Source organism: Somniosus microcephalus, chromosome 9, assembly GCF_052327205.1.
Source record: "Somniosus microcephalus isolate GS21.2 chromosome 9, FLI_Smic_1.0, whole genome shotgun sequence".
Classification (NCBI taxonomy): Eukaryota; Metazoa; Chordata; class Chondrichthyes; order Squaliformes; family Somniosidae; genus Somniosus; species Somniosus microcephalus.
The window spans coordinates 170415600-170432355 of record NC_140995.1 but is presented as its reverse complement, the minus strand read 5'-3'; the positions used below and the strand labels follow the sequence as shown (position 1 = coordinate 170432355).

The following is a 16756-nucleotide window of genomic DNA, read 5'->3' as shown; positions in this document are numbered from 1 at the left end:
GAAGCCCCCGACCCGAATTTCTGGGCCATAGAAATTTACGGCACAGAAGGAGACTCTTCGGCCCATCGGTTCTGCGCTGACCGAAAAAGAGCTATCCAGCCTAATCCCACTTTCCAGTTCTTGGTACGTAGCCTTGTAGGTTACGGCACTTCGGTAAAGAAACAAAAGATGGGTCTAGATTCTAATATGGTTCCTTAATCATTCTAGAAATGCATTGTACCCAAAAGTATAGTAACATAAATATAGTCAGAAATTGCTGGAAATCTGCAAGCTTCCTGTGGCTTGGTGTTGAAGTCCAGTTGAAGACCACTTCAGTATTTTTGCAAAAAGGCATTTTTTTGATGGATTGTAACCCAACTGTCTTTAACAATATCCCTCAACAGTTTCTCCAGAAATGTCTCGTTGTCTCTTGAATTCATTTATGCTAAATACTTCAATGGTCCTCCATGGTACGTAACGTATTTTGCAAATCTATTGCCCTTTTGAGCTTTTTTTTAAAAATCCTGATTTCTCTACTAATTTTTAACTTGTTTTCTGGTAATTGAATCTTCCATTATCATTTTTCTAACCAACTTAAGCAATCCCCTTTATAATCTTTAAAGCTTGAATTAATTCACCTTGGTCTCTTCCAAAGGAAAGCTGCCCATTTTCCTTGATCTTGTCTTATAACTTAAATTCCTGATACTCTGAGGGTGTTGAAATATACTGATACACATCTATTGGAGCCAAAGCTGATTTGTGGCTAATCTACCATCAAGATGTACCTAAGGAGTGGAATGTGGTGTTTGATTTTATTTCTGGGTTAAATTACTAGCTGAAGCTTCTGTGTGGGAGTTTTGAATAGATGCTGGTGCTTCACTGTTACTAGATCCCACCAAGGTTATTTCTCCACTGGTTTTCCAAGGTTTTGAGCAAGAACTGAAGGAGATTGTGTGAGCTACACTATACTTCTCCTTAGTGCTGAGTCCATGTGGAATACACCATGCTTTGGGACAAAAAACAAACTCTTTATTCTCTGGGGTGTTCTTTCTTAAAATCAATCCTTAGTGTGATTGGAGCCACTGTACTGATTGAAGCAACTTTGAAAATAATTGCACCTTGAAAATTGATGGTCGGTGCTGTGCCAGTAACCCAGAAACAGAAAATGACACATAAAACTTAGCAAGATATTGATTTAGAAATCTTTTCTGATGGCACAGTGGCTAAAGAAGTGAACAGATGAACCATGCAGATTGGGAGCATCCCAGTTTCAAGCCCCAGTCTGTTGTGGTAGTAGTAAGGGTGCTACATTGTCGTTAGGAAGGCAAAACTCCGCTCTGTTTTCTGTACCTCATTGCTATCTAGATTTGGGGAAGGATCCATTAGATTGGAAAATAGCGAATGTAACTCCTTTTATTCAAAAAGGGAGGGAGACCGAAAGCAGGAAACCATAGGCCAGTTAGCTTAACATCTGTCATAGGGAAGATGTTAGAAGCTATTATTAAAGACGTTATAGCAGGGCACTTTATATTTAAAAAAAAAAAAAAAAAAATTCAAGGTAATCGGGCAGAGTCAACATGGTTTTGTGAAAGGGAAATCACGTTTAACCAATTTATTGGAGTTCTTTGAGGAAGTAACGTGCTGTGGATAAAGGGGAACCGGTGGATGTACTGTACTTAGATTTCCAGAAGGCATTTGATAAGGTGCCACATCAAAGGTTATTGTGGAAAATAAAAGCTCATGGTGTAGGGGGTAACATATTGGCATGGATAGAAGATTGGCTAGCTAACAGGAAACAGAGTAGGCATTAATGGGTCATTTTCTGGTTGGCAAGATGTAACGAGTGATGTGCCAAAGGGATCAGTGCTGGGGTCTCAACATTTTACAATTTATATAAATGACTTGGATGAAGGGACAAAGTATGGTTGCTAAATTTGCTGATGAGACAAAGATAGGTAGGAAAGTAAATTGTGAAGACATGAGGCTACCAAGGGATATAAATAGGTTAAGTGAGTGGGCAAAGATCTGGCAAATGGAGTATAATGTGGGAAAATGTGAAATTGTCCATTTGGCAGGAAGAATAAAAAAGCATATTATCTAAATGGTGAAAGATTGCAGACCTCTGGGATACAGAGGGATCTGGGTGTCCTAGTGCATGAATCGCAAAAGGTTAGTATGCAGGTATAGCAAGTAATTAGGAAAGCTAATAGAATGTTATTTATTGTGAGGGGAATTGAATACAAAAGTAGGGAGGTTATGCTTCAGTTATACAGGGCATTGGTGAGGCCACATCTGGAGTACTGGTCTCCTTATTTAAGGAAGGATGTAAATGCATTGGAAGCAGTTCAGAGAAGGTTTACTAAACTAATACCTGGAATGGGCAGGTTGTCTTATGAGGAAAGGTTGGACAGACTAGGCTTGTATCCGCTGGAGTTTATAAAAGTAAGAGGTGACTTGATTGAAACATAAGATCCTGAGGCGTCTTGACAGGGTGGATGTGGAGAGGATGTTTCCTCTTCTGGGAGAACCTCGAACTGGGGGTCACTGTTTAAAGGTAAGGGGTCATCCATTTAAGACCGAGATGAGAGATTTTTTCTCTGAGGGTCGTGAGTCATTGGAAAACTCTTCCTCAGAGGGCAGTGGAAGCAGAGTCTTTGAATATTTTTAAGGCAGAGGTAGATAGATTCTTGATAAGCAAGGGGGTGAAAGGTTATCGGGGGTAGGCGGGAATGTGACGTGATCAGATCAGCCATGATCTTACTGAATGGCCTACTCCTCCTAATTTGTATGTTGATGGTTGAGCCTAGGACAATGGCCTGAGGAACTCGTGCAACAGTGTCCTCTGGCTGTGATGATTGGCCTCCGTCAGGTGTGACTACAGACACCGAAGGATTTTCCCATTTGACCTCAGTTGGCTTCAGTTTTGCTAGGTTTCTTTGGTGCCATGATGTTGAGGACAGCTATTCTCACCTCTCCTCTGGTATTCAGTTCTTGCAAGGTCATAAGCCGCGTGTTACTTTGGGAAATGCGAACTGAGCATCTGAACAGTATGAGTAGGTTTTGCTTGATGGCACTATTGATGACTTCTTCCATCACTTTGCTGATTGGGAGGAGGTTGATAGGGTGGTAATTGGACAAGTTAGATTTGTAAAGCTTTTGATGGATAGGACATACCTAGACAGTTTGCACATTGTCAAGCAGATACTACTGTCGTAGTAAAGCTTGGCTGTGGGACAGGCTAATTCTGGTGTGCAGGTCTTAAGCACTACAGCCAGAATGTTACCAGAGCCATAGCCTTTGCTGTATCTAGTATGTTCAGGCACGTAGTGAATTGAGTTGGTTGGACAATTTCATCTACGATGGTGTGGACCTCCGGAGGAGGCCAAGATCTGTCCTTACTCCATCTCAGTGTGACGGTCAGTTTGGTGAGGACATGGTCAAGTAGGTTATTCTCATCTTAGTTCCCTCACCACCTATGCAGTCCCAGTCTCCTGACTATCTTGGTCAGTGATTGTACTGCTGAGCCCACTCTTGATAGTGGACGTTGAAGTCTTCCTCCAAGTGATGTTCAACATGTAGTACTGATTGTTTGGCCTGAAGCCATAAAATCTCATGGGCTTTGGAGTCAATATGGAGGACTCCCATCCAACTGTTTGTCACTGCCTCTACCCCTAGTGGGTCTGTCCAATGGAACAGGACATTGAGGGATAGTAATGGAGGAGTCTGGAATGCTGGATGAAAGATGAGTCTGAGACCAACAATGGCAGGTGTTCTATGATCTGTAGGTCAGCTCTCCCACCTTGGTCAACAGTCCCCAGATGTTCGTGAGGATTTTTGCAGGGTCAGCGGGGCTGGGATTGTTCAAGTCTTCCTTCATCTGATCTGATTGTTGGGTCGTTGCATGCATTTCTGCTCTATTTTGTCGCAGTTGCTAGGCCACTTCAGAGGGCACTAAAAGTCAATAATTTATTATGGAACTAGTCATGTGTTGGCCAGGTTCCCTTCCATGAATTACATTAGTGAACCAGTAGGGATTTTAACAACTGCTTTTCATGGTATGTTGTTTGCTGCTAGCCTACAAATTAGCAGATTCAATTAATTTTGTCACAAATTGACATGGAATTTGAATTCACAATCTCTGGGCTGCTAGTCCAGTATCATTACCACTAGGCTACCAAGTCCATATATGTACGTGGACATGGCTAAAACTTTTCCTCTGGTCATATCCTATCAATAGCCACTGTCTCGGCTTTCCATTGAAGAATGGCCACTGGGAATGTGGCAGTAGAGTGCAGCCTTGACTGAGCAAGGAGTCTGATCATTCAGAAGACTGCTAACTGCTAGATTATCAATGAATCATTAATGTGCAGCAGAGTTTTTCTGTAAAATAATAGGACTGTTGGTTGTGAGACACAAACTGCGATTGGTTGGAAAGAGCAAATGTGAAACCTTTAAAGGAATAGCAAGCTTGTGATTTTGCTCAATTGGAGATATCTATGATAAATAAGGAAAATGGTTATTGTACAGATATTTACCTCAATGATTTAAACATGGCGCTTAAAAAAAACTCTTCCCTGGAGTTGCCCTCCTTGAGGTCACCATTTTCCCCCTCCCTTTTTTAAGCAAACTACTGTGACTTCTTAGTCCCTAACCAAATGCCCCTAGGAAGCCCTTCTTTCTTTCTGTATTCACTTCTCTTCTCTTTCCCCCCCCCCCCCCCCCATATTCTTCTTGCATCTTTAGAGATAACCTATTACATATTATCTATTATAATTTTAAAAACAGGGCATGGTTGCAACATTCCAAAGATACTGCAGCTATAGGTGGCACTGTTGGCATAACGTTACATGGCCATAATGTAACATGATGGGGCCACGAAAAGCAAAGATTAGGAACCAACATTTGGAATCGTACATGAGGGGAGAAAACATTTTGAAAGAGAAGTGTTAAACAAATCAGTTGTAAATTTAAGGAAACATAGGACACTTTTTTTTAAAAAGCAAGATGCGTGACCATGAAAATTAATAAAGGTTAGTTAACAGCCACTTAAATGGAATTCGTGGCCTGCAGAAAGACGCGGCAGCAAGCTCCTTATCTGCCAGCTGAAGCGCCATTTTGATTGTCAGGTTTATTGGGAGTCAGATTAACCCTTGCTACCCATAACCTAAAATTGGTTGAATCATCAACCCCCAACCAGTATGCAAAAATCACACTGCTGCACAAAGACAAAGAACCAAGTCAACCACCTGTTGAAATAAAAAGTGCCGATTGGCAAATGTTACCACTCCCCCATTTCGCCTTCCCTCCCTCTCGGCTCCTTGCACCCCTACCCTCTGCTCCCTGCTCAAAAGATTAACTAGTGTAAAATAACTTTTCTCAGTACAAAAATGTATGTTGATTCCCAATTACTGAGTTGATGGGTGGATTCACTTTAAGGTGTCTCTGGAATCTTGCCAATATCTTGAATTAATTTTAGAAGCATTTCTAGAAATATTGATTTTTTTTTTCTTGTTAAAGGCAGTTGCAGCAAAACTGGACCTTCCTGATGAGCTGGTTGGATACGTCAGCCTTTTCCTTATCCGAGAAGGAAGTGATGGTAGTTGTTCTTGTAAGTTTATGTATTAAATTACCCATCTCATTTTATATCCACACATTCCTCCCCCCTCAACTAACTTTATAATTTAAAAATAAAGGTCTCTGCATAAACTGAACTTTTGCAAGATTTAGTCTAACACACATGTCTATTTAATTAGGAAATTTTAGTTACTGCTGATTGACAAACCATTTCATTTGGAGAAAGTTGGTACCATAGTGAATTGGAGCAACAACCTGCTATTTTGTGGAAATTTAGGATGTGGGCTTATGCCTACGATTTCCACACTCCCCTCCTTTTTATTTCTATCTCCTTCCCCCCCACCCCCACAAAAATCACCATTCTTTATATTAATATTGTCACCTTGGCGATCTACTGATCTGGATGATTCTTGGTAAGGAGCATTATCCCAGACTACATGTACATTTAGTAATTGGTATTGCAGCCTTGGGAGCAGGTTGCATGTCCTCTTGGTCCTAGTGTTTGTGTGGCATGGAGAGACCAAGAAAAGAGTGAATGCAGAAAATTAACACTTGCCACTTTCTCCCCATAATAGAAACAAGAGCTAGTAAAGCGTTTATGTTTTTTTTTTTGGAATTCATCTTCTGGTGGGAAAATTGTTTTGAAACTGCACCAAAAACTCAGCAAAGTAATGAACCAAATAGATTGGCTGTTACATAATTAGCATACTGGCCTTTCACCTTTTCTAGATTCAATTCCAGTTCAGACTGATGGCATGTAGCCTTTTCCTGCCAGCTGTAAAGGCCCTCCATGAAATAATTTTGGGAACCCCAGTTTCTTGTGGGTACAGGCAAACCGCATAAAAGAGCCCACAGACTTGGCAGTGTCCTCAATCTTCTTAGGCAGTCCCTCGGAACCGAGGATGACTTGCTTCCACATTAAAAATGAGTTCTCGGGTGACCGAGTCCAATGCGGGACCTACAGTCTCTGTCACAGGTGGGGCAGATGGTGGTTGAAGGGGCGGGTTGGTGGGGTGCTTGGGTTGACTTGTGCTGCCTGTGCTTGGCTTCCGCTTGCTCCCGGCGAAGAGACTCGGTGTTCGGTGCCTTCCTGGATGCTTCTCCACTTTGTGCGGTCTTGGGCCAGGGATTCCCAGGTGTCGTGGGGATGTTGCACTTTTTCAAGGAGGCTTTGAGGGTGTCCTTGAAGCGTTTCCTCTGCCCACCTGGGGCTCTCTTGCCGTGTCGGAGCTCCGAGTAGAGCGCTTGTTTTGGGAGTCTCGTATTGAGCATGCGGACAATGTGAGCCATCCATCGGAGCTGATCGAGCGTGGTCAAAGCTTCGATGTTGGCCTGAGCAAGAACACTAACGTTGGTGTGCTTATCCTGCCAATGGATTTGCAGGATCTTGCGGAGGCAGCGTTGGTGGTACCTCCAGTGCTTTGAGGTGCCTGCAGTACATGGTCCATGTCTGAGGCATACAGCAGGGCGGATATCACTGCTGCTCTGTAGACCATGAGCTTAGTGCCGGGTTTGAGATCCTGGTCTTCAAACACACTCTTCCTCAGGCGACCGAAGGCTGCACTGGCACACTAAAGGCGGTGTTGGACTTCGTCGTCGACGTCTGCCCTTGTTAACAGTAGGCTCCCGAGGTATGGAAAGTGGTCCACGTTGTCCAAGACCTTGTCGTGTATTTTGATAATCGGGGAGCAGTACTGTGTGGCGGGGGCAGGTTGGTAGAGGACCTTTGTCTTACGGATGTTTAGTGTAAGGCCCATGCTCTCGTACGCTTCAGTGAAGGTGTTGATGGTTTGGAGTTTGACCTCCGAGTGAGCGCAGAGGCAAGCGTCGTCTGCATACTGTAATTCGATAACAGAGAATGGGGCGACCTTGGATCTGGACTGGAGGCGACGGAGGTTAAACAGTTTCCCGTTTGTCCTGTAAATTAGCTCCACTCCAGTGGGGAGCTTACTGAGGGTGAGATGGAGCATTGCAGCAAGGAAGATAGAGAAGAGCATTGGTGCGATGACACAGCCTTGCTTGACCCCGGTTCGTACATGAATTGGGTCTGCGGTGGAACTGTTGGTCAGGATCATGGCTTGCATGTCGTCGTGAAGCAGGCGGAGGATAGTGACAAACTTTTGAGGGCAGCCGAATCAATACGACAGGAATGACTGGTATGGAAAAGGGGAAGCATTCAAACATCCATTATTGGATGGATGCTCTCAATTCAAGTTACTGAAGCAGGAGAAGGAGCTTTAATTTACCTGACTTTATGATCGGCAGTGTGGAAAAGGTGTTCCATGCTACATGTACTGTAATTTGAATGCAAAAAAAATCAACAAAAATCTAATTTGCCTTCCAGAAAAATATTTTTTTAAATTTGACATTTTTACTTCACCAATTTCACATTCAAAATGCTTTTTGCAGCACCAAGCATAGTAGAAATATGATTGTATTATGAACAGCGACCCTTTGTGTAAAAAGTTAGTTATCAGATCTAGTATATGAAGGCTGTAAAGCGAGCTGGATCCTTGAGCTGCAACTAGTGAATGGGCTACATCTGATTCAGGGTGCATGTACATTATAGCTTCAGCATGAGTACTGGGTAGAAACAACTTTTTTTTTTGAAGTTGTACTATAAAGGTACCTTGAATTGCACACTCCTTCATTTCAGTCTCCTTCCCCCCCCCCCCCCCCCGCTGTTGCTTTTCTCTTTTTTATCTGACACTAACCGAATACTGAATGGCGGGACTAAGTGGTGACATAGATGGCAGGTAGAGACAGCAAAGTATAACATGAGAGAAATGAGAACTTAAAAAGATGAATTGAAATCAAAAACTCAACAGGTGCTACAAGCTCCATTGTATTTAATTTTAGCTTTAATAAAAAATTTAAATACTGACCAATTTTATGAATTGCTTTGTTACTCAGTTGTACGAAAGCTGCAGGAGTTTGAACTGCCTTATATTTCAGTAGCAAGCTTGAAGAACGAAGAATACAGAATTGTGCTGCGAAAGAGGTAATAAATGAACATGATTTTGTATTTCAGATTCTTTCTTAAAAGGATAATTGACCTGGTTTATAAAGATGCTTTTTTCAGTATTTTAAGCTATTCAGTAAATTACTGCTTTCTGTTGCAGACATAGTACATTTTGGTCTGATTTAATTTAGAATGTAATTGCAGTGATTTTCACTTTAGTTAAACCAGGAGAGCAGTGATGGTCTTTGCATTTAATTGCCTTTTGGGAAAATTCCCGAAAACTATACTGAATCCGGTCAAGGAAACTAATGCTTATCCAACATATGTAGTTTTAAGATATTGTATGTGCTAAGTTAATAAACATGTGTGTCTGCTGCATTTTAAAGGACATGTTTTAGATGTCCAATGTAAATCCATACTTTCAGATTTTTTGATTGAGTAAACTTTTGAAAAGGTTAATGCAATACAGTTTTGTTTTGCTATTAAATCCTTTAGCTGGCATCCTCTTGCCCGGGCTTATTTTTGTTAAATTGAGAGCTTGTTTATTGTATAATTATTTTCCCCATATATTACAAGAATAAAGAGGGATATTGCTATCTATTTGGTGAAAATATTTGTCGTGTTGCTGAGCAATTACATGTTTCTCTTGCTTAATTTAAATTTAAGTACGGAAACAAGAAGATAGAATAGCCAGCGAATTTGGCATCTAAGTTCTTTTTTGACTGGAGAAGCAACAAAGTGGCTCAGAACATGTGGTGAGCACAGTGCAGTAAGAAAGCTTCATGTCAGAGCTGTAAAGGTCAGCTGAGCTATCGTAAGAAGAAGGAAGAGTTTCAATGGTGCAGATCCAGAATGGAAGAAAAACATTTCCCTATAGAAAGAGGAAATGTTGATGAAGTCAACCATACTTATTTATGCATGAGTTTTCCTTCTGCTTGGCTATCTTGAGATTTTTTTCATTAGGGAAGTGTGTTAATTTCTCCGCTATAGGATCACTTTATACAAAATACCAAGCAACATTGACGAGAGTTTATGGAAGTGTGAGACTTTGATTATCACCTAAATTTAGCTAGAAAAGTTAGCATGAGAAAACCACTTTCTGGGCAAGCTTGAGATGGAACATGTACTTGTACTGATAACACTGTTTTGTTTACAGCTACTGGGATTCTGCCTATGACAATGATGTTATGGAAAATCTGGTTGGATTGAACCTATTATATGCCCAGGTAAGAGGATTCTTGAGTTGCATCAAATATATTTAATAACTAAGAGCACTATAATCGGGTAGAGCCTTTTTCAAATTTGTCTCTTTAATTTAAATAGAGTATGAAAAGTATGAAAAAGAATGAGCCCAAATGTCCTAGTACAGGTAGACTATCCTTTATCCGAAAACCTCGGGACCAGCCGTGTTTCGGTTTTTGGAGAATTTCGGATTTCGGAAGGTGGGTCGGCAGGGGTCCGCGGGGGGTCGTGCGCACGACCCCCCGCCGGCCCCGACCCCCCCCCCCGCCGACCCCGACCCCCGCCGACTTACGGTCGGGGTCGGCGGGGGGGGGGTCGTGCGCACAACTTATGCTGACGCTCGGCGGGGGGGTCGGGGTCCGCGGGGGGGTCGTGCGCACGACTTACGCTGACCGAAAAAACCTTCGGTTTTTAGAGGGTTTCGGTTTTCGGAAGTCCGGATAAAGGGTAGTCTACCTGTATACTCTTTTTCCTTTTCCCCCTGACTTCCCCAGACGTTGCTCCGTAATGCCACTATTCCTCCTATATTGCTTCCTACTTAAGTTGATGGTTTTTACTTGATCCTACATTCTCGTCCCACCCCCACTTTACTTGCTGTGTAGTCTGTCTTTTTATTTTTAAAAATCTTACCAGGAAATTTTCTTAATCTAAGGCCTTTGAACAGACTTCCTCTCTGACCATATCTAGGGACTTTTGAACAGACTTCCTCTCTGACCATTTGTTCTGGTGACATAAGTGCTAGAGAAGTTCCATTTTTAAAACTAGCAGAAGGCAGGGCTACAGAGTAGCCTGAGTGACTGCAGTGTTGTAACAGCCCAGAAACCCTACTTTCCTCTTTAAGCCACTAGAAACAAAGTATTAATATTGTGTCCCTATCCAGCCATCTTTAACATGAGCTTAGAAGGACTCAGAAGCCACTAACCAACTCATTAACTGGCACTCTACTCCACTCCAAAGGCATGGCAAAGGTTTTAAATGGCTACTTTGCGTCAGTCTTCAATACTTATCAGAATAGCCAACATAGCCCTTAATGTATAGGTGACTTAAGATATTTGAGTAGCTTGTAACCAGTAAATTAATCAGACTATCAAAGTATACTAGAAACTGGAACTTCTCCCCAGCCTTATTGAAGCATGTATACAAAAGCAAAATACTGTGGGTGCTGGAAATTTGAAATAAAAACAGAAAATGCTGGAACAAAAGGTCATCGACCTGAAATGTTAAATCTGTTTCTCTCTCCACAGATGCTGCCTGACCTGCTGAGTATTTCCAGCATTTTCTGTTTTTATTATTGAAGCATGTAATCTTCATGTAATGTACTAATGTCAACCGTGGGTCAGTGGTAGCACGCTTGCCTCTAAGTTTGAAGGCCGTGGGGTCGAGCCCTGTTCCAGAGACTTGAGCACGTGATGCAGCTGACCCTGCAGTGATGAGGTCATGCTGTGCTATCGAAGGTGCCACCTTTCGGATGAGACGTTTAACCAGGCCCAACTGCCCTCTCAAGTGGACATAAAATATCCCATGACACAATTTCAGTTCTCCCAGTGTTCTGGCCAACATTTAGCCCTTCAACCATGATCACCAAAACATGTTATCTGGTCATTTATCTCTGCTGTTTGTGGGACCTTGCTGTGCTCAAATAGGCTGCTGTGTTTACCTACATTATAACAGCGACTGCACTTTAAAAGTACTACTTTGGCTGTGAAGTGCTTTGGGACGTAATGAGATAGTTAAAGATCCTATATAAATGCAAGTTTCTTTTCATCAGAATCTGTGGTATTGATCCAAGTTACCCTATATAATAATTTTTCTTGAAGCATATCCAGGATGTATTCAGTTGAGGCTTCCTGTTCAGGAGATTAGCACCCTCAAATCACAGATGGTGAATTCCTGATTACCATGTATTTATATTTTAATTTATAAGTTGGGAGGTTGAAGTGAAATAAAAGGGGTCATGTTTCAGAATATTTAGTGACATTTTTAAAAACTGCACAACTTCATTTTCTTCCCTCAGTGAAAACTCATGCTTGTGGCACACTTCCATGGGTGGTAGCATCCTTTCACTAGTGTTGGTGTTAACATGCTGTTGGTGCATTAAAAAAAAAAGTTGTTCTCCCTAACTAGAAGAATTCCTTTTGTCACAGACAGTAGCAGATATTGAACGAGGGTGGATCCTTGTTAACAAGGAGCAACACCGTCAACTGAAATCCCTTCAAGAAAAAGGTTCCAAAAAAGAGGTGAGTTGTACTCTGGTACATAGGCTTTCATTTTGTAGTGTCCATTCTATTAGAGTGCCAAAAATAGCACTGTTTGAAAACTGAACCCTTTTAATCTCAATGTGTTGCATGTCTATCTTTGTCATTGTGACAAACTTTTTTTTTTGAATGCACTTCTTTATTGTGGTACAGATGAGAGGAGATTGTGGAAATGTTTTTTGCTCAATGGTAAAAAGGTAGAAATTTCAGATTATGGCAGTTAAGTCATTGCTTTGTGATTTAGCTTTACGTTGCCTCTTGCGGAAAGTCTCATTGCTGTTAGATTGTCATGCTATATTGAGAAAATCACAAGTAATGTCTTTCAAAGCTGAATTGCATTTGATGTAAATTTAACTAGTGCAAAACAGCTTTTATAAATTCTCCAAATACATGATGGCGATCATTGCTGCACTTTGACCAATGTTCCATCCTAAATGTTTCATGAATTACAATTCAGCTGCTTAATGCCTACCGTCCCTCCTGTTCTCATTTCTCTACGCTGGCTTCCTGCCCTCTACTGCATTGAATTTTAAATGCTCATCAAATCCCTCCAAAGCAGAGCTTTCAGTTGCGTCTGACCCACTCGGGCAATTCCTTCTTGAACCTTTCTGTCTCGCCACCTTTTAAAAACATTGTTGAAACTTACCTTCTCAACTAACGTTCAGTCACCTTTACTACAAGTTCCACCTTTGATCAGCATCTGTTCCATTATTCCTTTTACTTATTCACTTCCTCCCCACCCCTCCTCCCTTTCCATCCCTCCCACAAAGCACCATGGGATGTTTTCTATTGGGGAAATTACTGGAATCTATAATAGTGGCTTAGCACTTGGACAGGTATGAGCTGATCAGAGAGTTGACATAGATTTGTAACGGGCAGGTCATGTCTGTCTGACCTAGTTGAATTTTTTGATGAAGTCACTCAAATTGTGGATAGGGGAGGGTCTATGGATGTTTGCTATATGGACACCCAGAAGGCATTTGATAATGTTCCACTCGAGATTAGCAAAACTGAAACTGCACGGAATTGGTGGTAACCTTGTGGACATGGTTGGTAATTGGTAGGGAGGTAGGAGACAGTGTAGGGATAAAGGAAATGTACTCTGGTGGGTGTTCCCCTGGGATCTGTACTGGAGCCTCAGCTTTTCACCATATATATTAATGACTTGGATGAAAGAGTAGAGATTTGTACATCAATTAAGTTAGGAGGCACAGTAAGTTGTGTAGACGGGAGAATGACGATTCAAAATATTTTCTAAATGGCGAGAGACTAGGAACTGTGGAGGAGAAAAGGAATTCGGGCGCTCATGTACGCAAGTCACTAAAAGCTAGTGCAGAGGTACAAAAGTAATAAAAAAGGCGAATAGGATGTTGGCCTTTATCGCAACAGAGCTGGAATACATAGGTGAGGAAGTTATTCTTCGGTTTGACAGATCCTTGGTCTGATCTCATGGAGTACTGCATTCACTTTTGCGTACACATCTGGAAGGATATATTGACCTTGGAAGGGGGTACAGTGCAGATTCACCAGAATGTTCAAGGGTTAAATTATGAAGGCAGATTGCCAAAACTTTGTATTTTCTTGAGGGGTGATCTAATTGAGGTGTTTCAAATGATAAGCATAGAAACTATATCCTCTGGTGGGGAAATCCAGAACAAGGGGGCACAGTATTTGTGAGCTGGGCTTTTTAAGAGTGAAATCAGGAAGCACTTTTTCACTCCAAGGGTATTGGTAATCTGGAACTTTCTTCCCCCAAAAGGCTGTGCGTGCTGGGTCAATTTTAAATTTTCAAGACCGAGATTTTTGTTAGGTAAGGGTATTGAGGGATATGGAGCAAAGGTAGGTAAATGGAATTGAGGTACAGATCAGCCATGATCAGATTGAATGAATGGTGGAACAGGCTCAAGGGACTTCTCCTATTACATAGTATTAGAGTTGGCCTGTATTTTGTGGTAGGAATAATGGTGAGGCCATCAATGCTCACTGTTATTAAGGAGTTAATTGGACAGAAACTTCCAGTGTCTGCATGCAGGAATCAGGAAGTTGCTGTCTGATTTGCCCCGCTCCTCCACAAGATTCACTACACACCGGTACCTCGCCGAGAGATTCAGCACTAAAGCACATGAAGAGCATGAAGTTACGGTACTTACCCACTAAACACATCAGGAAAAGTTGGGGCTTGTCTATTCAAGTGTAAGCCAATTTTTACAGCATGATGAATCTTAATTACTGCCAAACAACACCTCTGGCACTGAAAATGAGCTTTTACTAGTGTGCAGTCTCATTTCTTCAGATCTTAATTGTTGGAGATTTAAAAATATATATTATATATATATATATATATTACTTTTTCTGTCTTTGCTCTTATTTTGCTTTCTGTACATAATTTTACATTGAATTAAATTTTCTAACTTGCACTTCCTGGTTTGAACTCCATGTCTGAGGATTCTTCAGTCTGGTTGAACAGACACACTGTTGCTTGTCCTGGTCTCTCGGGTCCCAGATTACCTGTATAGGACGGCGTGCTGAAATGGCTCAGTAACTACTTCAAGTTGCTGTGCAAAAGCCCACAAAGTATGAGGGCAGCTTTAAGCATAATGAACGGCGAGTGCCGTTCCTTTGCTGCTGACCGTAAACTCTGGGCTCTAGTATTTACAGCACAGAAACGGGCATTTTGGCCCAACAGGTCCATGCTGGTATTTATGCTCCAAGAGCCTCCTTACCACCCCCTTCTAGTCCCATCAACATATATTTCTATTCATTTCTCCCTCCTGTATTTATCCAGCTTTCCCTTAAAAGCATCTATGCTATTCGCTTCAATTACTCCTGGTAGCAAATTCCACTTTTTGGGTAAATAAATTTCTCTGGAATTCCCCTTTGGATTTATTAGTGACTATCTGGCATTTATAGCCCCTAGTTCTGGTCTTGCCTGCAAGTGGAAACACCTTCCCTACGTATACCCTATCAATTCCTCAGGGCAGAGTCTTGGGCCCAACCATCTTCAGCTGCTTCATCAATGACCTTCCGTCCAACCCAAGGTCAGAAGTAGGGATGTTCGCTGATGATTGCACAGTGTTCAGTTCCATTCGCAACTCCTTGGATAATGAAGCAGTCCGTGGCCGCATGCAGCAAGACCTGGACTGCATTCAGGCTTGGGCTGATAAGTGGCAAGTAACATTCATGCCACACAAGTGCCAGGCAATGACCACCTCCAACAAGAGAATCTAACCACCTCCATGACATTCAATGGCATTACCATTGTCAAATTCCCCCACCATCAATGTCCTCGGGGTCACCATTGACCAAAAACTTAACTGGACCAGCCACACACGCTCTGGTTACAAGAGCAGGTCAGAGGCTGGGTATTCTGTGGTGAGTGACCCACCTCCTGACTCCCCAAAGCCTTTCCACCATCTACAAGACACAAGTCAGGAGTGTGATGGAATACTCTCCACTTGCCTGGATGAGTGCAGCTCCAACAACACTCAAGAAGCTCGACACCATCCAGGACAAAGCAGCCTGCTTGCTTGACACCCCATCCAGCACCTTAAACATTTACTCCCTCCACCACCAGCGCACTGTCTGTTGTATGTACCATCTATAGGATTCACTGCAGCAACAAACCAAGGCTTCTTCAACAGCACCTCCCAAATACATGACCTCTACCACCTAGAAGGATGAGCAACAAGCACATGGGAACACCACCACCTCCAAGTCACACACCACCCTGACTTGGAAATATATCGCCATTCTTTCATAGTCGCTGGGTCAAAATTCTGGAACTCCCTACCTAACAGCGCTATGGGAGTACCCTCACCACACGGACTGCAGCAGTTCAAGGCGGCGGCTCACTACCACCATCTCCAGGGCAATTAGGGATGGGCAATAAATGCTGGGCTTGCCAGCGATGTCCACATCCTGTGAATTAATTTTTTTTAAGGCTCTTTCATAATCTTGACGACCTCTATCAGGTCACCCCTCTTCTAGAGAAAGAGCCCCAGCCTGTTCAATCTGTCCTGCTACGTATAACCTCTGTTCTTGTATCATTCTAGTAAATCTTTTTTGCTCCTTCTCTAGTGCCTCTATCCTTTTATATAATATGAAGAGAAGACACAAACTGTTCACCAATGCTCTGTACAAGTTTAACATTAACTTCTCTGCTTTTCAATTCTGTCCCTCTAGAAATGAACCCCAGTGCTTTTGTTTGCTTTTCTTATGGCTTATTAACCTGTCAGTACTTTTACTGATTTGTGTATCTGTACTCATAGATCCCTCTGCTCCACCCCATTTATACTCTTATTTTCCAAGGAGTATGTGGCCTCTTTAGTCTTCCTACCAAAATGTGATACCTGACACTTAGCTATATTGAAGTTCACTTGGCAATTACAGACCGATTCTGCAAGTTTATTAATATATTCCTGTATTATGTCGCAGTCCTCTTCAGTATTAACTAGACCCCCCCCCCCCCCCCCCCCCCAAAATCAGCTGCATCACTGCTGGCTTCAGGCAGACTAATGAGCTGCATGCCTGCAGCCAGTATCCTTTGCTCTTGACAGCAGAGCTGTCAGTCAAAGTGTTTGCTAAGAATAATTTGACTGAAATCTTTAACACTGGTATAACTGTCAGTCAGACCTATTGCTTTTGAAAAAATCCCAGGATGTCAAATCGCAAAATTTTAATTGAATAGAATGAAAAAAAATCGTAACAGTACTTGACTTTTAACTGTGTACTGTAACCAGGAAGA

The 16756-nt window shown here is 42.1% G+C and overlaps 2 protein-coding genes across 7 annotated transcripts in view; both read left to right on the top strand.

Moving 5' to 3' along the window:
- Nucleotides 1–16756, top strand: part of eif2b4 (eukaryotic translation initiation factor 2B, subunit 4 delta) — a 293112-nt gene that overhangs the window by 51065 nt on the left and 225291 nt on the right. The window lies entirely within an intron of this gene.
- Nucleotides 1–16756, top strand: part of snx17 (sorting nexin 17) — a 93532-nt gene that overhangs the window by 23184 nt on the left and 53592 nt on the right. For 4 of the 5 annotated variants that reach the window (XM_085997493.1, XM_085997492.1, XM_085997497.1 and 1 more), the window contains exons 6-9: nt 5497–5587; nt 8467–8554; nt 9672–9741; nt 11902–11994. In XM_085997493.1, the coding sequence (XP_085853619.1) occupies nt 5497–5587; nt 8467–8554; nt 9672–9741; nt 11902–11994 (342 nt within the window). The remainder of the gene's footprint in view (nt 1–5496; nt 5588–8466; nt 8555–9671; nt 9742–11901; nt 11995–16756) is intronic. The other variant, XM_085997494.1, reaches the window with a different exon arrangement.